This window comes from Lagenorhynchus albirostris, chromosome 9, assembly GCF_949774975.1.
Source record: "Lagenorhynchus albirostris chromosome 9, mLagAlb1.1, whole genome shotgun sequence".
NCBI lineage: Eukaryota > Metazoa > Chordata > Mammalia > Artiodactyla > Delphinidae > Lagenorhynchus > Lagenorhynchus albirostris.
This window is the reverse complement of record NC_083103.1, coordinates 50,654,971-50,680,298: the sequence shown is the minus strand read 5'-3', so window position 1 is coordinate 50,680,298 and position 25,328 is coordinate 50,654,971. Positions and strand designations below refer to the sequence as shown.

At 35.8% G+C, this 25,328-nt stretch overlaps 1 protein-coding gene across 2 annotated transcripts in view; it reads left to right on the top strand.

Annotated features, from left to right (window-relative positions):
- The window catches only part of FCHSD2 (FCH and double SH3 domains 2), a 293,011-nt gene that overhangs the window by 129,326 nt on the left and 138,357 nt on the right, over positions 1-25,328 (top strand). For both annotated transcript variants that reach the window (XM_060159945.1, XM_060159944.1), the window contains exons 5-8: positions 2,359-2,503; positions 14,350-14,483; positions 18,561-18,615; positions 19,484-19,612. In XM_060159945.1, coding sequence (XP_060015928.1) covers positions 2,359-2,503; positions 14,350-14,483; positions 18,561-18,615; positions 19,484-19,612 — 463 coding nt within the window. The remainder of the gene's footprint in view (positions 1-2,358; positions 2,504-14,349; positions 14,484-18,560; positions 18,616-19,483; positions 19,613-25,328) is intronic.

The window sequence follows — 25,328 nt, the reverse complement described above, 5'->3', positions numbered from 1 at the left end:
AAGGATTTTTCTTTTTGTTGTACAGTCCTCATAATTTATACTTTCATCCATTCAATCATTTTTTTTCATTCAACACATACTGATTATAACCTTTCTAATGGTTAGGCCATGTGCTAGGCCCTAGAAATAGCAATACAATTGTGAGAAAGACATGTACCCTTTATGAAACTTTTACTATAGTGAGAGGGACAAACATTAACAATTAACATAAAACTATTTATAATTGAAGGAATAGTGCTAGAACCATGTGAACAAATAACAGGGAGGGACTTGATTGAGTCTGTGCATTGGCTTGGTGGTGATCCTGAGACTTCCCTGAGGAAGTTACGTTTAAGTTGAGGTTTGAAGGATGAGCAACAGTCAACTAGATGAAGAGGTAAAAGGAAAAGGGTGCTACCTAAGGGGTGAGCATAGTTTCCTCCTTATTCCCCTCCTCTGTCCTTCCTTCTTTCCTTTATTCCTTCCTTCCTTCGGATTACAATTCATAATTGTCCTTGCTCATTTTCATTATGATTTAAAAATGTGTATTAAGTATAAATTAATAATTGCAAAACATAGTACTGAATTTTTCTCTCGGTGCATTCTCTGAGAAAATCAATTATCTGGACTGCTTAGGAGGTTCTGTGGTGAGTTTACATTCTAGATTCCATTGGTAGTCATGCATTAAGGTCATGGAGGACATTAATTTTGCTGGGTTTTTATTCCAGTTTTATTGAAAAATAATTGACATATATCACTGTATAAGTTTGAGATGTACAACATGATGGTTTGATTTACATATATTGATAAAATGATTACCACAATAGGTTTAGTTAACATTTATTACTTGTATTCATTTTGCTCTTCTTAAGCCCATCATTGCTTTTATGCTGACAGTTTTTGGTGGCAGAACACACTGACTCTTTTTTCCAAAGGGAAAGTAATATACCTCTGCTTAAATAAGTGAATATTTCCATCGAAACTGATGTATTTGGTGTATTACAAACTACTAATCCATTACACAAACTATTCCCTTGGTTGAGAAGTGCAGTTTCAAGTTTTTTTTAGTTCCAAGTAGGATGGAGACCCAGGCAAATTTTCTTTTTCTTGTTTTCACACTGTCATCCATTGACCCACAGCTAGCATTTTATGTAGCACACGGTCCCATACATTGCTATAGTAGGAAATCCACGTGACACAAGAAGGGAAATCTTAGGAGATGGATATTATAATCTATCAGTGCAAGTATCTCTTTTTAACAAGGTACCATTCACTGTTATGGTAAGTTATAAAATATGTTTATAACTAGTTTAGGAGCATGTTGGGACTGACTAAGGCATTTAGCAAAGCAGAAGAGAAGGTTTGAAAAAGGAAGTTGGCTACAGAAAGCAAAGGATGAATAATTCTTTGACTTTACCAAAAGATTTCTGAGAGCACATTTATCAAGTAAAGGTGATGGGACTTGCTTGGAATGACTCCAGGCCGCAACGTGATGCTGGCGAAGCATTATTACAACAGAGAAACAGATGTAGAGCAATGATACCATAGACTTCTTTTCTCTAACAAATAGACTTCTCAAGAACATAAGCAGTTGTTCATGATTTTTTTTCCAGCACATCAGTTTCTGTAAGAGAGCAATATAATATGGTTGAAAGAAAATGTACTTTAGAGGTATTCGTCTGTATCTCAGTATTGCCACACTCTATTGTGATCTAGAGTGATCCTCTAAATCAGCGGTCCCCCCCCCCATCACCGGGCCGCACAGCAGGAGGTGAGCGGCGGGCGGGCGAGCTAGCAGAGCTTCATCTGCTGCTCCCTGTCGCTCACATTACCACCTGAACCATTGCTCGCATTACCGTCTAAACCATATTCTCCCCTCTCGCCCCCCGTCTGTGGAAAAATTGTCTTCCATGAAACCAGTCCCTGGTGCCAAAAAGGTTGGGGACTGCTGCTCTAAATCTATCTGAGCCTCAGTTACCTCATCTGTAAAATCAGGAAAATAGCATAATGAAATAATGAAACTTGATATTCATAATGATACTCCTGAAACAGTGAAAGGCCTGGAAAGTCTGAAGTATTCACTAATTTTTATAGTGTTAGCTTTGTCTAGAATTGTAATCCTTGTATCACTTTACTCCAGTATCAAGAATAGCTAGTGAATCAAAATAGCCCATTGTCAAGCTATAGAGGAATAGAGTGTATTCCAAGTTTCTACTTGTTATATATGCTAAAAATACTACTACCTATGAACCAATATAAATACACTTTAAACTATAAAGAAAACATTTATTTTGTCAGTGCTAGCCAGTGAGCAAAAGGTTAGACAACTTATTCTTCCTTTCCTCTGCCTAATACTTTTCTGTCCCTCTTTGAATTTAGGAGCATGTATCCTGTTTGGAAATCTTTTCTCGAGGGAACAATGCAGGTAGCCCAGTCTCGGATCAATATATGTGAAAACTATAAAAACTTCATTTCTGAGCCTGCAAGGACAGTGAAAAGCCTAAAAGAACAGCAACTAAAAAGGGTATCGTTTCTATTTGTTCTTTTCTTGTATGCATTTTAATATCTCACTGCTACATTTATAATCTACAAGATTATGTTAAATTGCATTGTACACTTTGAGTTTTTCTATATGGTCCAAATGTTTCTGATTTTAACATGGATTTTCTGATTTCAACATGTTCCTTCTAACTACTGTATTTTATTAACTGACAAAGGTGAGTGTAATTTGAATCTGTGGACATTCTGAAAGCTCAATAAACACTTCTTACAAACATTTTTCAGCTTAACTCAAGTAAATAGATTTACTTAGTTTGGTGTATATTAAAATAGTTACAGTGTTGTTAATCCCACTAAGTCTTGAGAAAATTGGTCTTAGTTTCAACTTGATCCATTTTGAATAATAATTTAAAGGAAGTTGACACATTGTTACTGAGTCTAAGCTCGCTATGCTGGCTACACACAGTACAGGCCAGTAAGGAATGGCGACTTTATTCGGAAAGCTGGCAGACTGAGAAGATGGCAGACTAATGTCTCAAAATAACCATCTTATCAGGGTCTGGATACCACTTTCTTTTATAGAACAGAAAGCGGGAAGAGGTGAGGAAGTAAAGTGAAAAGGGGTGTTAGTTTTGCCTGGCTTGGCCAGCATTGGGGAGGGGATGGGTTAATTTCTTCTTTTCTGAAGCCACTCACAGGTGGGCCGGGTCAGATAGTCTCCTTGTGAGCTGAACAAAGGCACTTTAGTTTAACTTTCTGGCAGAGGGTCAGGGTTCCCTGAGGCAGGCCATTATGTATGATTATAATAACAAAAGCAACGAAAAGCAAAGGTTAAAGTCAAAGAAACAGATCCAACATGGAGTCAAAATTGGCTCTTCCCTGTTACCATATCTTGACCATATATAGCAAACTTATTACCAAAAATGGTTTACTCTAAAGTTTAGCTATATAGGTTACAAAAAGTTTTTAAATAGATCTGTTTCTTTGTACAGAATTTTAAAATTCATAGAAAAAATCGTTACTAAATGTGATTTTTATGAAAAGCTTGCTATTGAAAGTAGGTGATTGAATTATGTCCTTTTAGGAAAGGACACAGTTTTACAAAATTAGAGATTATCATGATGCCTAATAAGCAATTAAATTTTTCTTATAGAAGTATTAATACTTTAGAAAATATTAAAGTGATTATTTAAGGAAATAACATTTCGCAAGCCATCCATTGTTTTGATTCTAATTGTCCTTTGGATTATCACTAATTTTTTACAAACAAAAACAAAAAAAACCTAATCTTCCTTATGACTTTAGTAGCATGAAATCAATATGCTAAATGTATCTCTTTCAAGCACTCATGTAGTATCAGTGGGTTTTAACATATTTGTTTAAGAATGCCTCAGTTTTATCTTTGCTCAAAATTATCTTTCAAAACAAACATAGCGAATAAACTACTGACCGAACATTGCTTTCTAATGGAAGAAAAAGCATTGTGTGTGTGTGTGTGTGTGTGTGTGTGTGTGTGTGTCCATCAGTGCCTGCAGAGAGAGGGTGGGAGACAGAGGTAGAGAGTTGATACTACTTCCTAAATGGGAGGAAATACGATGTTTCAAATAGCCAATGCATTCACCAAATGTAATTGAATTATTGGAAGTTCTACATTTCTCAGTAAAGAAATTTTTTTTTTTTTTTTGGTTGCACCATGTGGCATGTGGGATTTCAGTTCCCCAACCGGGGATCAAACCCACACCCCCTACATTGGAAGGGCGGAGTCTTAACCAGTGGACCACGAGGGAAGTCCCAATATCAGAATATTTTGAAAGAGTTAAAACCATTTGTGCTCTTCTCTGACCTGAATTTAACTAACATTCCTGGGCAAAGATGTTAAGAATGTTTGGTGAGCTTTGACAAGTCCTTATATCTGTGAATTAACTTATAGCTGATAATAATGGCGTTTGTTTAAGCAGTTGTTAAACACTAAGTACATATTGAGCATACCTGTCAGGACTCTGAAATTACAAATGACAGAAACTTACTTCAAACTGGCTTAAGCCGAGAAGAGAATGTATAACTAAACATTTTAGCATGGATGGAATCCAGGCAGGGGTGGATCCAGGTCCTCAAATGATGACATTAGAATTCAGTCTTTCTTCCCATCCATTAGCTCTGCTTTCCCCAGTGGCTTCATTCTTTAGCAACTCTATGTGGTGCCCCCCAAAGTGCTAGATTTACAAATATCAAAGCTAGCAATCCTACATTTTCCACTTTCCCCAAAGTACTAACAAAACTACCAGAATTAAGGCTCATCAACTTATCTTGGGTTACAGAGGTTACAGTCTTCATGCAAACTACATGGACTAAAAATGGGAAAAGATGATTTGCCAAAGGGAAATTGAGATAGGTTCCCAATGGAGCAAGAAAAGCAACACATAGCCACAACTATTGGCTTCTCCAGTTGTACTTCCCAAACTTTACAAACAAATTGACTCCACATAGGATCAGAAATCATCTATTTTTCTTCCTGTACTTCTCCAACCCTTCCTCCCCACGCTTTTTTTTTTTTTGCTTATATTTGGATAATCTTATATTTTATTTTCTTCTTTTTTATTTTAGTGTGATAAGAACACTTAACATGAGATCTACCCTCTTAACAGATTTTTAAAGTGTACAATACAGTATTTTTGTACAGATGATCTCTAGAACTTGCTCATTTTGTATAACTGAAATTTTGTACCTGTTGGTTAACAGCTCCCTCCTTCCTTTTTTTCCAATCCCTGACAACTACAATTCTATTCTTTGCGTCCATGAGTTTGATTATTTTAGATACTTCATGTAAGTGGGATCATGCAATATTTGTGCTTTTGTGACTGACTTATTTCATTTAGCATAATGTCCTCCAGGTTCATCGATGTTGTTGCATGCATAGGATTTCCTTCTTTTTTAAGGCTGAATAATATTCCATTATATATATATATATACCACATTTTTTAATACATTCATGCATTGATGCACATTTTGGTTGTTTCCATATTTTGACTTTTGTGAATAGTGCTGCAGTGAACATGGGAATGCTAATATCTCTTTGAGATCCTGATTTTCCTTCTTTTGGATAAATACCTAGAAGTAGGACTGCTGGATCATATGGTAGTTCTTCTTTAATTTTTTGAGGAACCGCCATACTGTTTTCCATAACAGCTGCACCATTTTGCATTCCCACCAACAGTGCACAACAGTTCCAGTTTCACTACAACCTTGTCAGTGTTTGTTGTCATTTGTTTTTTTCATAATAACCATTCTAACAGGTGTGAGGTAATATCTCATTGTGGTTTTGATTTGCAATTTCCCTGGTGATTAGTAACATTGAGTAATGTTACACTTTTTGTTATCAATTTTCCTGTTAGCTTTTTAATTTTATAATCTTGTTATTCTTTTAGTAATTAAGTTAGAGATTCCAGTATGCCTTTCTGACTTACTATAATTTACCATGAATTGGCACTTTTACTGCTCTCCAAACTTTACTCTAAATTAACTTATTAAAGTCTAATGTGAATTAGTATTTTAGTACCTCATGAACAATATAAAAATGTTTTAATAGTATAATTCCATTTACCTCCCCGTTATGACTTTTGTGCTGTTAGGCCTTTTGACTCTGTCCATGTCTTTTGTACTTTTTCCATGTTTTCTGTATTAATACCCTTTTTTCTCTCTGCACTTCGGTCTGAATGTTTTCCACTGATATCTTGCAGCTAATTAGCACTCTGTTCTATTTCTTTTTTTTCTTTTAATTTGTTTTGATTGATTGAAGTAGAGTTGATTTACAATGTTTTGTTAGTTTCAGGTATACAGCAAAGTGATTCAGTTTTATTTTTTTTTCAGATTATTTTCCATTATGAGTTATTACAAGATATTGAATATAGTTCCCTATGCTGTCCAGTAAATCCTTGTTACTTAACCATTTTATATATAGTAGTTTGTATCTGTTAATCCCATACTCCTAATTTATCCCTTCTCCCCTCCCTTTTCTTTTTGGTAACCATAAGTTTGCTTTCTATATCTGTGAGTCTGTTTCTTTTTGTATATAGATTCATTTGTATTACTTTTTGGATTCCACGTATAAGTGATATCATACAATATTTGTCTTTCTCTGGCTTACTTCACTTAGGATGGTATTCTCTAGGTCCATCCATGTTGCTGCAAATGGCAATATTTCATTATTTTTTATGGCTAAATTATATTTCACCATGTGTGTGTATACCACCCCTTTTTTAAAAAAAAATTTTTATTGGAATATAATTGATTTACAATATTGTCTTAGTTTCTGCTGTACAGCAAAGTGAGTCAGTTATACATACATGTATAACCACTCTTTTTTAGATTCTATTCCCATATAGGTCATTACAGAGTATTGAATAAAGTTCCCTGTACATGCCACATCTTCTTAACCCAATTGTCTGTTGATGGGCACTTGGGTTGTTTTTGTGTCTTGCCTATTGTATATAGTTCTACTATGCTGTTCTGCTATTTTTAATTTGCTTTTAAAACTTATCTTTTGGAATCTCAGTATATTTTTCAGTTCTGAAATTTTTATTTGATTAAAAAAAATGGAGTCCATGTTTCTGGTGCAATTCTCCATGTTTTTTCTTTATCATCTTAAATGTGTCACTCCTAATCTCTGTTTCATAATTCCACTATCTGAATCACTATAGGTCTCTTTTTATCATTTACTGTTTCTTTGTTTGTTTTTGGTTATTTGGGTCTACTGGTTTAGTAGGCCTCACAGTCCTACTGTGGATAAAAATTATAGAGGCTCTGGAAGATGTTTTCTATTTCCAAAGAGAGTTAAGTTTTCTAACAGGCAGATAGAATGCTGTCAGATCGCCTTGATTGTGTTAGGGTCTGGTTTTAGGCTTTTTAGTCTGGTCTATTTCACTTATGTCCTTATTCCTGGGGTCTTACCTGAAAGTTTGGGGTGCTTACCAAAGCATTTCTACTTTGATAAGACTTGAACTCCAACCTTTGTCTTCTCAACATCATGTAGCTTCTCTGATCCCTCTGTTCACTGCTCAGCTCATTAGCCTTTCAGCTACTGTTCTTTCCTGAATTTGTTGGAATTTCACTACACACATGCCATTTAGAAGTCAACTGATGACTCAGGGAAAGTGCATGCAGATTTTTGGATTTGCTTCTCTGTAGTACCCTTCTTTCCAGGTCTAGCCTCTCAAGTTCCTGCTCTTTGGGCATCCACAAACTCCAACCTCTGTTTCCATAGTCTAGTAAAAAACCACTTTGTGTTTATATCTTACATCTCTGTGCCATGATTCAACAATTGCCCTAAGAAGAAAAGTCAAGGTAAATGCAGAGCTTACCTAGCTGTGCTCTGTTCTTCCAGATATCACAGTCCCTTCAGTCCAGCTTGTATTGCTGTTGTTTAATGCTGGCTATTTCTAAAAATCTCTTTTGTCTGACTTTTACAGTTTCTAGACTATAGGAAGATAGTCTAAAACAACTGGTTCTGTCATGATCACAACCAATTTTGACTTAAAATTCTCCCTCAGTAACATTTTCTAATTGAGGTATAATATTTATAATATAAAATTTTATAATATATATAAAATTTATAAGTTTGAGGTGTACAATGTAATGATTCAAAATTTTTCTAGATTATATTTCATTTATAGTTATTATAAAGTACTGGCTATATTCCCTACACTGTACAATATATCCTTATAGCTTATTTATTTTATACATTGTTTTTTGTACCTCTTAATTCCGTACCCCCTCTCTTGCCCCTGCTCCCTTCTCTCTCCCCACTGGTAACCAGTAGTTTGTTCTTTATATCTGTGAGTCTGTTTCTTTTTTGTTGTATTCACTAGTTTGTTTTATTTTTTAGATTGTACATATAAATGTTAACATACAGTTTTTGTCTTTCTCTGTCTGACATTTCACTAAGCGTAATACCCTCTAAGTCCATCCATGTTGTTGCAAATGGCAAATTTTCATTCTTTTTAATGGCTGAGTAGTATTCCATTGTGTGTGTGTGGCATGTGTATGTGTACATATATATGTGTGTACATATATATATATATGTGTATACCACATCTTCTTTACCCATTCATCTGTTGATGGACACTTAGGTTACTTCCATATCTTGGCTATTGTAGATAATGCTACTGTGAACATTGAGGTGCGTGTATCTTTTTGAATTAGTGTTTTCATTTTCTTTGGACATATACCCAAGAGTGGAATTGCTGGGTCATATGGTAGTTGTACTTTTAGTTTTTTGAGGAACCTTTATACTGTTTGCCACAGTGGCTGCACCAGTTTACATTCCCAACAACAGAGTACAGGGTTCCCTTTTCTCCATATCCTTGCCAACATTTGTTATTTGTGGTATTTTTGATGATAGTTGTTCTAACAGTTGTGAAGTCATATCACATTGTGGTTTTGATTTGCATTTTTCTGATGACTAGTGATCTTGAATATCTTTTCATGTGCCTGTTGGCCATCTGTATATCTTCTTTGGAAAATTGTCTATTCACATCTTCTGCCCATTTTTGTAATAGGGTTGTTTTTTTGATATTGAGTTGTATGAATTGTTTATATATTTGAATTTTAACCCCTCTGTAAATTTTTTTTGAAGTCTTTGTTGAATTTGTTACAATATTGCTTCTGTTTTATGTTTTGGTTTTTTGGCTGTGAGGCATGTGGGATCTTAGCTCCCCCTCCAGGGATCGAACCCACACCCCCTGCATTGGAAGGTGAAGTCTTAACCACTGGACCACCAAGGAAGTCCCCCCTCTGTAACATTTTAATGGTCATGTTCTTTTTAAATTTTTCTCTACTTCATCAGTTTTCTTTTATAATATTGGGGATAATTTTAGATACAATTATAAAGCATCTGACCGTTGTGAAGATTATAATGAGAATTATATCATGGCTTTTTCTAAATCACTTTCTGTATGCTGACATTTGCTTATAAACCAAAACAAGAGCCACAATAATCTATGGCTTTTTAAAATTTAATCTATTCTCTTTTTTTAAATTGAGTTAAAATTGACATATTTCAGGTGTACAATGTAGTCATTTGATATTTGTGTATATTGCAAAATGATCACCTCAATAAGTCTAGTTAACATTTGTCGTTCTTATATTAAACTAGCTGTGCTTTTATCCATAACTTTCTCATTTATACTAGAGTTTACCTTCCTTGAAATAATTGGGACTCACATTTGTATGATACTTTAGAGTTTGTAAACAGCTACCATATCCATTATAGTCTCATTTGATTCTCATGACAACCTGTTAGATTTGTAAATATTATTATTTTTCAAATGATGAAACTGAGGCTAAGAATGTTAGAGAGACTTAGGTAGTAAATTATTGAGCAAGAACTTGAATATACTACTTCCTAATTCCAAATCGTATTCAATCCTTTAAAAATACTTGGAGTTTAATGTTTAAATAGGCTTACAGAAAAATATATACAACTTCTTTACCTCAGTAGACTATTTATAGATGTTCCCTACTCCTTTACCTAATTAGTTTTTACAGTAGTTTTAATTAATACATGGATAATTTGTTTTAGGATATCCTGTTTTCTACATCCTCTATTTCCTAATTAATTGTTAATGTTTCTATACAAGCTTTATGTTTATTATTTTTTACTTCTGAATAAATTTTTCATTTACTCTGCTTTATTTAGTCATTCTTCTGTTTTATTACCACTAAGGTAATAAAAGTTAACTTTTTTAAAAGTTATTTTCTTTTCTTTTTTTTTTTTCTTTTTCTTTCTTTTTGGGCGCACAGTGCGGCATTTGGGATCTTAGTTCCCTGACCAGTGATTGAACCTGCACCCCCTGCAGCTAAAGCACGGAGTCTTAACCACTGGATCACCGGGGAAGTCCCAAAAGTTATTTTCTTAGGATGAATTTCCAGGACAGGACTGCTGGGTCAGAGGATGTACTAGTTTGTAGTCCTTCAATGTATTGGTCCAAGTTACTTTTATTTTTATTTGTGTCTTCAAGTTATTAGCAAGTCTATCTGTCCTAGTATCTGTCATACTCAGGAATCATACTTTTAATTTCTTTACTAGGATCCTGAATTTTAATATCCAAGTTTGTCATTTTGTATGATCCCTTAGCCCTAATGTACACTTACACATCCATTTCTCTGTCTGCTCAGTGCTGATAACTCTTGGGAAAGAGCTGGGCATATATCACATCAAGACTTTTCTTAACGTAGTTATCATTAAGCTTGTTTTTAAGTATATGACTTAATCCACCTCAGAAAATTGGATTTATACAGAAGAAACTTATTTTAAAAGTTGGAAAGGAAGTCCTGTTCCTTTGCAAATTAAGTTTGATGACTTTTATTTAATAAATATGTTTGATATTTTGTTATGTGCAGGCATTTTCCTTTGAAGAAGAACCCAGCTTACTCTCACTTGAAACAGTTCACCTGGGTGATGGAAACATTTGGTTGTCGTTTTAATGAATGCTAGGGAAGAAAGGATCACAAGAGATCTCTTCAGTGTGCACAGGGGCTATCTCTAATACTGTTTGATAAACAGTATCTTAGAAACTTATGTAAAGGGAAAAAGCAAGTAGGAATAGAATCAACCAGAGTTTTCTGATGAGATTTTTGAGAAATCCTTTTAAAGATATGAACTGTCACAAAATTCATCTGATATTGTGGCACATATAGAAAGTAATTTAATTTAATAACCTTTTACAAATGAAAATGAATTAAGTAATCTCTATAAGATGTTTGGTTACCCAAGACTAAGGATAAATGTCCTTTAAAGGGTAGGGATATAAGGAGTGAGTGACTGTGTGTTTATGTTTCTGTGTGTGTGTGTGTGCACACGCAGGTGTGCATGCATGTGTGCTCATGTACAGGTACCCATGGTGTTCACTTTGTGTGAATATACTGAGATCCTATCCACATGGTTTGCAGTCCTCAGGAAAACCTTTGTCCTACTGTGTTTCGTTTCCTCTCAAAATATTCAAATTAGCAGACCCTTTCTTAATATTGCTTAATATCACCCTGGGACTCTTGGGCTTCCCTTCATTGATTAGTTTTATGAGGCCAAGTTTCATTGTTTTGGATGAACATTTTGGATGTAGATACCTTACACCTGACTCCTCTTTTAAATAATTCATTCCATTTGCCCATTAAACACAGTTGTGTTTTTTCAGACCATGCCCCAGTTCCTAGTTATTAATATCTAATTGTAGCCATGGAGCATTCTTTCAGCTCTTCACACATGCAAACATGGCATTATTGGGATGTTTAGCACTTCTCTATGGGAGTGTCAGGTTGTCACGGTATTATTTAGTAAATAAGAGATTTGTTTATGATAAGGGCTATTAAAAATTAAAGATTTGTTGCAAGATAAAAGCTTACTATTTTAGTATGTCTATATAATGAAACATTATTCAGCCATAAAAAGGCATGAAGAATTAGTACATGATACAACATAGATGAACCCTGAAAACATTATGCAAAGTGATAAAAGATGTATAAGGCTATGTATTATATGATTCCATTTAAACAGAATGTCTGGAATAGGAAATTTATGAAGACAGAAAGTAGAGTAGTGGTTGCCAGGGGCTAGGGGGTAGGTGGAAATGGGAGTGACTGCTAATGGGTATGGGGTTTCTTTTTAGGGTGATGAAAATATTCTGGAATGAGACAGAGGTAATGGTTGTACAACCTCGTGAATATCCTAAAAACCACTGGGGTTTGTGAGTTATATGTCAATTCTTTTAAAGCTTACTATTTTAAGATAAAGTAACTCTGTGTGAAACCTTAAAAACATGGTTATCACAAAACTAGGGTACATACTATAATGGATTACATGGTAAATTCACTGTATTACTTTGGGTAAGTTGCTTAACCTCTTTAAGTCTGTTTCTTCATCTTAAAATTGGACTAATATGAATACTTTTATCACAGAGTTGTTTTGAGGACTAAATGTGATGTAATACCTATAAAGTGCCGGACTTAGTGTATTGTGCTTGTGCAGTGCACATAGGGAGTCTTCTTAAATGTAACTAAACATTCAGACTCATGAGTATCGTAGGCCACACCTGGCATGAGGTTTACTTAGAAGGACATTAGGACAGGGAACACAGTTAAGCAGCAGGGCGGCATCCTGCATTAGTAGAATTAGTTCTCCCACCAGTATGCTTCAGCCTACATAGCTAATCAGAGTTATTCTGTTTAGTCCCCAGGCGACAGGTCTGGGACAAGGAAATGAGACTCACATGTGCAGGGGTAGCCGCAGACTCTAAAGGAGAGGAAAACCTTTTATTACAGCTCTATAGACAGAGCTTCCAAGGTCCCTGCAAGGGACATGTCCAGATACAGGAATCACCATACTCACAGAAGCCCAAAGCCAAGACTTCTCCATCAAATATTTGTAGTTTCTCCCAAGTTGATGTAATTTACCCATCAGGTAAATTCATATTTATACGTAGTGTTGCTGAATAACCCAGTTGACGTTGTGTCTTAGTCAGGTTTCTGTTGAAACACAGGCCTTGGAAGTTAAGGGTCCAGTTTTCATGCATCGGGGAAAGAGGTGTTTTTTTGTTTTGTCTTGTTTTACCCTTTATTCACAGCCTGGCACTTATTAAGTGCTCAGTAAATGTACCCATAGGGAACCTTCCAGATCTCTCACTTCCTGTAAAGTAGTGAAACTCTAGCCTATATGTCACATGTCTAAGTTTATTTGTGCTTTATCCTTGCTTTTCTGATGTCCTTGTTCTATTCCACACTGCTCACCGTGGCAAAATAGTCCCTTACTTACCAATGTCTCTTCCTGCTTTGCTGTGTTTTTTCAGTCTGCATCATGCACTGAAGATGCTATTCCAGGCTCAGAAGTTTTTCAATGGGGGCTGCCCTGAACTGGCCTCAGACTGGTGAAACTTCTCAGTGGTTTGTTTCAAACTGGGGAAAATAATTCCCCCTTTGGATATCCAGAAGGGTCCCAAAGCAGTGTTACTTTGGCCCCATTGTGTTATAAGAGTTTATTTGTTAAGTATTTCTTTAAGTTATTATGTCTGTCTCTTCTCCTAGAATCTGTATGTGTATCCAAAGAGTTGAGTTGGGGATAGTTTTGAGTAATAATTGTTATGTGGTACCCAGGTTTCTTGCTTCTCTCCTTCATCTTGGGCTTATCCTGTCAGACTCCTCAGATTTCTTATTTATTTATATTTTTGGCTGTATTGGGTCTTCGTTTCTGCGCGCGGGCTTTCTCTAGTTGTGTGGAGTGGGGGCTACTCTTCGTTGCAGTGCGCTGGCTTCTCACTGGGGTCGTTTCACTTGTTGCGGACCACAGGCTCTAGGCACATGGGCTTCAGTAGTTGTGGCTCGCGGGCTCTAGAGCGCAGGCTCAGTAGCTGTGGCGCATGGGCTTAGTTGCTCTGTGGCCAGACTTCTCAGATCTCAATCCTCCTTTCCCAGAAGTGAATCCTTCAGTACCCTTTGTACCATCAGTTCCCCAAACATATAGAGAAACTTTATTAATATTATGAAGATTACAGAATTGCTTTAATCTTTTACCTTTATTGCTATGCTCCAACACTAAGAGCATTTTCACTGTTGCTCTTCTTAGCTTAATGTCAGTTATCAGCAGCACTCAGAGGTTATTTCTCAAAGCAGAGTTGTTAAGCAAACTGTGACACTATTCGATACATTACTTGAGATGGGAGTACCAGCTGTTCACTGTATTTCAGTTTGCAATTTGAAGGGTACTAAAAGTGCTGATTCTTCTCCTGGGTTTCCATCCTGAGGGCATAGTGCATAGTTCTTAGGGCAAACTCATTTTCTCTAAGCCTGAAGACTAAAATCATAATAATTGCACTTTGTATTTTACAGTGTGTGGACCAGTTGACAAAGATCCAAACTGAATTGCAAGAGACAGTGAAAGATTTAGCTAAAGGCAAAAAGAAGTACTTTGAGACTGAACAGATGGCTCATGCAGTACGAGAGAAAGCTGACATCGAGGCAAAGTATGTGTCTTAGCATTTCTGAAAAAGTGATTATACAAATAAATGTTATTTTTGCCAGTACTTTGTTTTCTGTTAATACAAGGCATAGAGTCATTCTTAGGTTATATTGGTTTCATTGGACCTATAAATGTTACATACTTGATATCAAATTTTCTTTTATATTAGTTGATTTTTATTTAAATTAATGTAAGCAAAATGGGAATATTTGATCAGTCAGTTTTCACATTAAATTGAATTTTGAAAAGGAAAGAAGACAGATGATCATGGTATGGGAAGCTTAGCAGAAGTCTGGTTAAAGTTGCTATGGTGTCTAAATATCAGGGTTTTAGAGCCTCAGTTTTCTCATGCCAGAGTAAATCAGTTGTAGTCGAAAATCCTTGATCCTCGGTATGCCTTTGAAGGACTATGGACGCATCAAGTGAGTAAGACCACTGACCTCAGTATAGAAACCTTGCCCCAGAATTTCTCTTATATGAAGTTCTAACGTATATAATTTTTAATGTATGCTTTAGGAACTGTGTGTGAATTTTACTTTCAATATATGTAAATTAAAAGTCCTTTATTTTGAGAATAATTAGGAAAAGAAGGAACTGGCAGTTTATAACAAAGAAATGCAAAGCTAGCAGTAGAGATTTTTGCAATGACAACTTGAGGAAAGATGAAAATTTTTTAAGAAAAAATAAACCTGTGTTATAGAATGGGATTCTGAAGATGTCTCTGAGGAAAGGTGAGACTCCCGTTCGGTGAGCTCACTGATGGAAAATGTAGGAGTTTGAACGCCTAGTCATGAAATCAGAAAGGTTATGAACACTTGTACAGACTAGGAAGGAGTCAGGGTTGTCTTTCTAATATACTTTTTTATCTGCAGGAAATTAAGCAATCTCATAGGCATCTTGTGAAAATTTAGGGGCTCCTGGAAAGTTTATTTTGTCCCAAGGGATGTCCCAAATGAATACTCATAAAGTGTTTAATGTTACTGGAAAACATATTTAATATTTCCCTAACTTAGTTTATCTTTATTATTTTATTTTTATAAGCATACAAATATTTCCTGTACTTTCATAGAGTCAGTGAACCCATCTTCCCAGTTAGACCTGAAGTTTTTAGATTAGGTGCTTTCCGTTAGGAATATCCTTTCATGGTGGTTCTTAAGAACTTGTTTTTTAAAATGCTCAGGGATTCTAGAACAGAGAATTGACAGATTTGTAGAGCATATATAAGTACCTACTTTAGCCAAGGTCCACAGGGTGAAAATGAGGACAATTGTGGGGCTGTTCCTGAGAAGTGTGGATTTGACAGGGTCTAATTCACAGGTGCTGATAACAAGAAACTGCCTTCAAATATAGCCCAGATTCAAAGGGGATACAGCAAATTAGACATTTAATTCAATGTGTAACTTTTCTGGAAAATTAATTCTACAACAGAGAGAGAAATGTCTCTTTATCTTAATTCACTCACTAAGTGTTTATTGAATGATTACTCTATATCGGGTACTATGGATACAGAGATGAGGTAGATAAGTTTTGCCCTCAAGAAGTTTAAAGCCTAGAATTAAAAACAAACGTGTTTTAAAGTAGATTTATGATTTGTTTATTCACGGTAAACTTAAAGAAGTTAAGTACCTAAAGTCACTCACCTAGTAATTAATTTATTTTAGTAGTTGTGTGAAAACACTTTTATGTAAGCATAGAAAATAGATTAATTTTGCCTAATGAAAAAGGAAACCTTTATAGAAAAAAGTGATGTTTGGACACAGTTCTGAAGAATGGTTTTTCTAAGTAGAGATGAGGGCTTCCCTGGTGGCACAATGGTTGAGAGTCCGCCTGCCGATGCAGGGGACACGGGTTCGTGCCCCAGTCCGGAAAGATCCCACATGCTGCGGAGCGGCTGGGCTCCTGAGCCATGCGCGTCCGCAACCACAACCACAAAAAAAAGTTTGTAGCTAAGTCGAGATGAGAAGGAAGATCAGGAAGGGGAATGAAAACTGGGCTGTATATATTGGGTTGACCAAAAAGTTCCTTCGGGTTTTTCCGTAAGATGTTACGGAAAAACCCAACCGAACATTTTGGCCAACCCAATAGTTTTTTTATTTTTATTTTTTTGTGTGGTACGCGGGCCTCTCACTGTTGTGGCCTCTCCGGTTGCGGAGCACAGGCTCCGGACGTGCAGGCCCAGCGGCCATGGCTCACGGGCCCAGCCGCTCCGCAGCACGTGGGATCCTCCTGGACGGGGGCATGAACCCGTGTCCCCTGCATCGGCAGGCAGACTCTCAACCACTGCGCCACCAGGAAAGCCCTAACCCAATAGTTTTGATAGGTGATTTGACAGATAGAGATGTGTACATTAGGAGAGAGCATAGAAGGAAGGATACAGTTTGAAGGGATGGCTGAGTTCCACTTTGAATATGTATGTTCTGATAAATATGTGGGACCGTGGGGATTTGGTAGAGGGTTATATATCTGACTCTCAGATGAGAATTTGGGCCTGAAGATCTTGCTTTGGGGGTCAGTTGCATATCAGATGATAGTTAAAGAGATGAAAAAAATCATATATAAAATGAGATGAGAAGTTGAGTTTGGAAACCTAAGGAACATTAACATATGGAAGGTAGGTGAGGAAGAGGAGTATGTAGTATGGTTCATTGTATGTATTTTGTTTGCTCTAGATAATAATCTTTGAGGGCAGGAACTGTATTATTTTACCTATTACTAGTACCTTCTTTATTACCACAAAAGGATTGTATGAGGATTAGAAAATGAAGCAGAAGCCAGAGATTTGAATCCTTATATTGGAAAATCCAGATGCAACTCAGACTATTTAGATAATGGCTACAAAAAAAGTCGAAATGAGTATACCCCAAACAGAGTCTTTCTTAACCCTGAACAAGCGCTCTCAGATTTTAAAGTCTGTGGCCTTTGCTTTTCTAGATCAAAATGAATAGGACCCCCATCAAATATGAATATGGCAAGGTAGAAAAATAGCAGGAGTCTCTTAGACCCAGCTTTTTTTTTAGTAGTGGAGTAGTTGGAATGCATGTTTGTACGTACGTCCTTGAATGTTTCTCTCTTGCTAGAAAGTTGAGGGCTGCTTTTTCTGTCCTCACATTTGCTCTGCAGAGACTGGCTTGCTCTGTCTTCCAATACCAAACGGTCTGCAACTTTATTTCATATTATGGCATAGCTTCCAGCACATTCATTGACTTTTCCCATGGCAATCACCATGACACTGCAGTCAAGACAAACATTGCAGCTTCAGAAATTACTGGTTGTGGGGAATGTTGGTTGTTCCTTAGCATTTTTCTCCTTATGGTTCTCTCTAGTTGTTTGCATAAAGCCAAGATATTTTAATTACTGATTGTTAGATTATGGTTCCCCTCCCGAGCTGAGAGGGATTGAGGGAAATAAGGACACCAGAAAAGAGAAGCTTAAATAGAACAAAATCATATTAGGGCAGAAAGTCCAAGGGCTTTATCTCTGTGTTCTGAATACTATAGATATGTTAAGAGTGGAGGGAGCCACATAGGCAGGCACCCAAACAAGAAGAACTTTTAATGGGAGATGTGATGAAATTAAGGTCTTTGTAGAGCCTGGTCAGTATCATACAGTAGATTGCATTCCTGGCATTGGCACATTCATGGCACATTCCTGGCACATGGCCCTGAAAGCCTGCTAATCTTTGTCTCCATAGGTTGGTTATCCATGGGCTTCTTTTAAGCTTCCTTGCGGAAATTAAAGTATGTGCAATTGTATGATACTGGGAATAATCTATAGTTTGTTGACTCTTGTTTATTAGGAGATACCAACATATTGGATTCGTCAAATTGTATTTTTGTCATTCAGGATATTTTAATTTTATTAATCCCACTATTTTCTGTTTCACCATGATATTAAATTCTTCCTGTAGTAAAATAAAAGAAAATAATCATTGCTTTTGGTTTTCCATTTATTTAGTTCTCTTTTAGAATAGTGTCACGGGGAAAGGTCACTTTTTTAAAAATTTAGTAATTATAATACTTAATCATTTTATTATGATGTAATTTGATAATTTTATTAACATACTTTTCTATTTTTATTATAGATCTAAACTTAGTCTTTTTCAATCAAGAATCAGTTTACAGAAGGCAAGTGTAAAGGTGAGTTTTTGAAAAGTGTATTTCACAATTGAGAAACCTTAGCTTAAAAAAAAAAGAATTGGGCCTTTTGAGGGTGCAGTTCAATTATTTCCATCTGATTTCCATTTAGAGAAGCATTTTAAAGTCATTAGGGAAGAACTTTTTTTCCCAGTTCATGAGGGTTTTTCAACTAAGTGTCAGCACTTTGGATACTCCCTGCTTCTCAAGATTGCTTTAGAGATAAGTTTCTATACCTAACCTGCTTAGGTAGCCTGTTGTCTTCAACACTTAGTCCAAGAGACTTTAACAAGTCCATGGGCTTTAGAAAGCTCAATAAAATCCATTTCACTCAGATTTATACCTCTGAGCAGATATTTCGGGCCAGATGGAAGTGAATTTTTCCTGTGGGATCCTCAAGCTGTAGAATACCTGATAAATAAGCTTAGTGACCTACCTTTGTCTGCCTGGCTCCCAACTAGCATGCATTTCTTTTGGCACATTAGGGGGTGCTGATTTTTTTTCAAACTGTTTTCTAACTCCAGCAGATTTACCCAAGTCTTTGAAGATAAGGGACTTACTTAATTTGAGAACCTTTATCTTCCCATCATAATAAAATGAGCAAAACATTATGAAGTTCTCTCAAAAGCTTTGGAAATTCTTAAAGTGTAAATAACAAATATTTGAAAGCACTCTTACTGTGTCAAACAGTTCTAGTCACTGTTTATTTAATTCTTCAATAGTGTTGAAGAATTTTTATATGCATATAAATGTTTCTCTACGTGGTCATCTTTACTCTTGTTGGGGAGCCAACTAAGAGTGGTATCCTCATATGTTTTTCAGTACAGTATCAGTTTGCACTGACTTTTTCTTTTCTCTTACTATGTTTTAGTTAAAAGCCCGGCGATCGGAGTGTAATTCCAAAGCTACCCATGCAAGGAATGATTATCTTCTTACATTAGCGGCAGCAAATGCACACCAGGATCGCTACTATCAAACAGATTTAGTTAACATTATGAAGGTAATACAGCCTTAATATCTGTGGTAATATTGTATCATTAAAGACAAAACAACTCATGAGTGACTGTTGGGTGTATGGGATTGAGTCTATACAATAGCAGCCAAGCTACCTCGCATTTTGTTGGAATATACTTGGTATTGTTTAGGTGACCTCTGTTTCATGTAATCTGAATTAATTTTAGTTTAAGAAAATGTTTAAAGCCAAATCATAGTAAAAGATTGTATTATTCCCTAGCAGCAGCAGATATTTACTGTATAGTGGTTATTAATATATGATTATTTTTTAAAAGCTTAGCTTTTTAAAATTTTATCATATTATGCTTAATTGATAGGTAAACTTGTGCATCAATATTTTATGAGGTGCCTGTGGGTAAAACAAGAGAAAATGTAACTCGTAGTTATATGAAAATGTCTCTACCCTGAAATGTAGGGTTACAGTTTCTTGTATGACAAAATTCGATCTTGGTCTTTCTCTGTTTATACACCTATATGTATCTTTAACTTTAACTCAAGTAAAGGACAAAGGGTGGAGGAGCAGAAAACTTTTTTAACATGCTGCCAGGTTTGCCCTCACTGCTGATAGATAAGTTCTGCTTTGAATTGTATCTCATTCTCTCCTGTTGTCTCAAGGACCCAAACTTTTGATTATTCTATCTTTATTTTCAACCCATCCCTCTCAAATGTATTGTTCTTAATGACTGTCCAACCACATTGCTTTCACTGAATTGCTTGCTTTACGAATCAGAGGTGTTGAGAACGGGGTGCAGCAGGAATGGGCGCTCTTTTTTTTCTGCAGTGCCTCTGGAAAAGAGATAAACTCTGTCCAGAAACTACGAGTTCTTTCCTTGAAAGTAGAGACAGGACATTTACTGGAAACTTTAAGGAAAAATGGAGGGATGGAGAGAGTAAAACTGAACTAAAAAGTATCGTATTGCAAAATTTTCTATTTCCTTTTTGTTTATTGTCTGAAATCCCCTTTCCTGGCTTCTATCCTGTTCTGACTTCTGCTGGTTAGGATACAGGTGGTAAGAGAGACAAGGGATTGTTTTGACATCCCAGATGAGAACTCTGCATACATTTTCCCATAAAATGTTGGACCTAAAGGTTTAGACATTTTAGTATCTTATTAGGTGTTACACAGTGCTTCAGACTTACAAGGACCAACTGGAGACTTGGCCTCCCAGTATAACCTGGTTTCTCTAGGGAAATATATATACTCAGTTTCAAACAACTCCTTTATTAAAAAAGATTTTTAATACAGCTCACATTTAAGTTTGTAATTCCCCATATACCATCTGCTTATTACAACAAAGCTGTTAACTATATACTTTCCCCTTTGCATATTTTTAAATGAACACTGTATTAGTTTAAGCATCAGCAAAAATAAAATCTTTATTTTTTATTATTTTTTATTTTTTTATTTTTTCGGTACGCGGCCCTCTCACTGTTGTGGCCTCTCCCGTTGCGGAGCACAGGCTTAGCAGCCATGGCTCACGGGCCTAGCTGCTCCGCGGCATGTGGGATCCTCCCGGACCGGGGCACAAACCCGTGTCCCCTGCATCGGCAGGCAGACTCTCAACCACTGCACCACCAGGGAAGCCCCATCTTTATGTTTTTTAAATTGAATCCACAGCCAAAAAAGATCTCTTTCCTAAAACCCTATGGTCTTTTATACACCAGGAAAGGTACAGAATTATTTGGGGGACCTACCCCCTGCCAGGATCAAAGAGGAGGTTAATGGGCCTAGCCAGCAATCAGATTATGTATCTTTGAACTTACTTTGAAGTCCTTATGCACCTAGGCATTTGATCGTCATTGGGTAGGTTATGCTTCAGATTACTCGTTTCATGAAACATTAGAGGGTACTGAAATGATTAAAAAAAAAAAATAGAGGCAGGAGTCCCTCCTATCACTTAAAAATAGGAAAATATATTCTCAATTTTCATGTTGTATGTGTTCATTCATTTTCTTCCGCATGCTTATTCATAGACTGCAGTATTGGAAAACTCCCATTAATGCTGTTAGCTACTTAGTAAGTTTCTATCATTGAAATGACAGTGGTCCTTTAGCAGCTGTCTTGGTAAGGTCTATTTTCTGGATTTTTGTTAAAGTTATAATGCCTTAAGTAGAATCTTTTTTAAAAATATTTATATGAATAGCTTGGAAACCGGAGATTTGAGTCATTGATTTCATCATACACATTTAATAGTCACTTAGAGTGTAGTAGCTATGCTAGGCTTTGGGAAGAAGCAAAAATGAACAAGACACTCTTCTTATCCTCAAAGAGCTCAGTCTAGTCAAAGAGAGAGATACATAGAAATGATTACAAATTAGAATAATGAAATCACTTACTGCCAGAGGACCATGGTTAGTAGTAATAGCAGCTATATTTTTTTTTTGATTGCTTGGTATTATCCTGGCATTATCCTGATCACTTTGGGCATATTATCCTATCTCATTTTCTTCTTTATCCTGGTTAGAGTATATGGTTCATTATTTAAATAACACACTAGCCTATAAATGAAATGAAATGAAATGAAATGAAATGAAATCCCAGCTCTGGATGAACCACTCTCTCTATATCTGCATCTAAGTAGCCAAGCACTGTTGAAGAAAACTTTTCAACAGAACAGATTCATGATTATAAATTAATGTAGAACCAGTATCAAATGGACCCTCAACACTGCTCAGATATCCTACTGTATTTCCCTGGTTGACTTTCTCTACTATTTTCAACAATTTTTTCACCTTTTTCCCTTCTCCTCAAATCTGACTTACCCGTTTTCTTTCACACTTAGCAAGTGGTCTTTCTTCCTAATTTACAGAGAAAATAGAAACCATTAAAAGGGAACTCCATTATTGTCCCATTACAGGCTTCATCTGTGTTGAAGACTCTTCCAAAGAGTCTCAATAACTATCTAAAGATGACTGTTTCACTTCAGCTTTGGATCATATCTCATTCCCTCCTGCCTTCTCAGGGATTTATTAAACAATTGATTATTTTTTTCCTTATATTTCTTGGACATTCTATTCTTACATTAACAGTTGATAGGATCTTAGTGATGACAGCCCTCAGTATGTCTTGTGTTACTCCTCTAATCTGGATTAATTGCCCTCTGTGTCCCATGTAATGCAGTTATTCTGGGACCTTCCTTTGTCTCTCTCCTATGTTGGATCTCCAGCTGTCTGTATCACATCTTTTTTCTTGATTTACTTTGTTCTTTGGTGGAATATCCTCCAGTATTTTCTTGAGAAACTGGGCATGGGAGGTAAGTTTTTTGAGATACTGTGTTATAAAGATGTCATTTTTCTGTGCTCATACTTGGGTATAGAATTAAAGGTTAAAAACAATTTTTATTCAAATGTTGAAGACAATTCTTCGTGTTTTCTTGTTTCCTGTGTTGGTACTGAGAACTCCAAACCATCTGATTCTTCATTCTTCATATCTGATCTAGTGTTTTTTCTTTTTAAAAGCTTATGAAATATTATCAATATGTCCTTTGATTCTTAAATTAATTCTTCCCTTTTTTCTCTTTCTAGAATTCTAATTATTAAGATGTTGGACTTAATTATTCTGGAATTCTAATTATTAAGGACTCCTGGCCTAGTCCTTCAAATTTCTTTTTTATATTATTGTTCTTTGTCATTATGCTCTACTGTCTGGGAGACCTCTTCAGCTTTATAGTTCAACTCTTTTATTAAGTTTTTAATTTTTTAAACATGGTTTTAATATCCTTTTGTTCCCTGAATGTTCTTTTTTTATAACAGATTTTTGTGCTTTATCTTCTCTTTTTAATTCTGGTGGTCTCAATAACAGAATTTATTTTAAAGTTTTCTTTTCCGTGCATAGTCTCTCTTTTAGCCTGTGGGTAGGACTTGTCAACTTTGAGCTTCACTGTAGGGTGTTCTCGTGGACCATTTGTAGGGGAAACTGTAATGTCAGTATCCTTGTATCTCTCCTCTTGAGTTGGTCAGAACTCCTTCTTTGCTCCCTTCATCATTTCTTCAGATCTCTTTTCTTGTGTTGTTTGTTGAGGAAGACTTCCATGATCTCCTTAACCCAGTTACACTCCCACCCAATATGATGGTCTCATAAAATGGTTTATCTCATCTTTGAAGTACTTAACATGGTTGTAGTTTTACCTGTATCTGTGTGATTATGTGATAAATGCCTTATCTCCCACTTAACTATACATTCCGTGAAGGCAACGATTGTGTCTGTATCACTTGAGACTCCATCATTGCTACCTAGTACAGTGTTTGATTCCTAATATGTGCTAAATGTTTGTAAATTAATACATATTGAAGAATGAATGAATGAATGAATGAGTGAATGAAGAATCAATCTCATTTTAATCCTTGCAGGATGAATCATTCCCATTTTACATATGAGGAAACTACGACAAAGCCTGTATTCAACTCTGGCAGGTCTCTCTGCCTTCAGAGCTGGTGCCATTAGTTCTTTAAATAATACCAGCTTATTGGACTTATTTCCTTTTTCCTTGTTAAATATGGGATAATCCTGCACTATCTTATCTCCTTTGGCTTCTGTGAGGAGCAAATGAGATAATGAAGAGTGTTTTTGTTAATTTTGAAACTTGTTTATACACGTTATATATTGTCCTATTAAGTAACAGAAATTCTATTACTCTGTTTTAAATAAATCTTGTTTTCAAGGAGGGGGAGAGTGTAGAAGAGACCTCAAATACTTGGGAGTGAGAGTGGAACAACTGTTTGGGTGTCTAACATTGTTGGGTTCTCTGTCTAGGTACCCAGAATACATTATTTCATTTAGTTTTCATAACATCTTTCAAGGTAAATATCATTATCCCTGTTTTACAGGTCAGATAGCGGAGGCTCAGTGAGGTTCAGTTAATGTATATAATAGCCAGGACTTAAATCAAGGTCTCTGTAACTTCATACCCTGTATTCTTTCCTAGATTTCATGCTGTGTTCTTTTCTACCTACCATTCCAATCTTCTTGTTGGTAAAATTTAGTATAATAAGTGGTAGCGTACTATAAATATCATAAATTCTGAGAGAACTGTAGAATAAAATTAACAATTGAAAATGGCAGATTGTACCCTGTTCTAATTATTCTAAAGAGTAAGATCATGTCAGTTTCTAAATAAAGTATTTAGACAGGTTCTCCAAGGAATATTTTGTATTCCTTATGCCAGTACTGATTAGCGTGGATACTAAATATATTACTCTGTGTCTGTATATTATCAGGCAAGTTTTTTTCAAACTCGAAACTAAAACAACAATGACAAAAAACAAAAAACTATTGCTAAGCCATAGAAACCAGATAACTGATTTCATCAAATCTATAGAAAGCAGTTCAGCTGACTGTTGGGAGGTAAGGTAGTTTGTTCCTCAAATGTTCCTTTTTTGTAGTGTATTCTTGTGCAATATATAAACTGATATTTTTACTTTTAGAAGCTTGTGGAATATTTTCTTAGTGGTTTGGATGAGGAAGGATGAAGTATAATGCATCATACTAGAAAAGGGAACAAATGTCAATCTAATGAAAGACTTTTTGAAAAGCTTAACACTAGGACCCTATCTCTAGACAAATGTTTAGTGGAAGCTAAACATATCTGGACTACTTGATAATTGGGCAAAGTAATAAAAGGTGAACATCTTTATATGTGACAAATATAGAAAATATGATAATATGGCATATCTTTTACAGACATTTGTCTTGGTTAAATGAA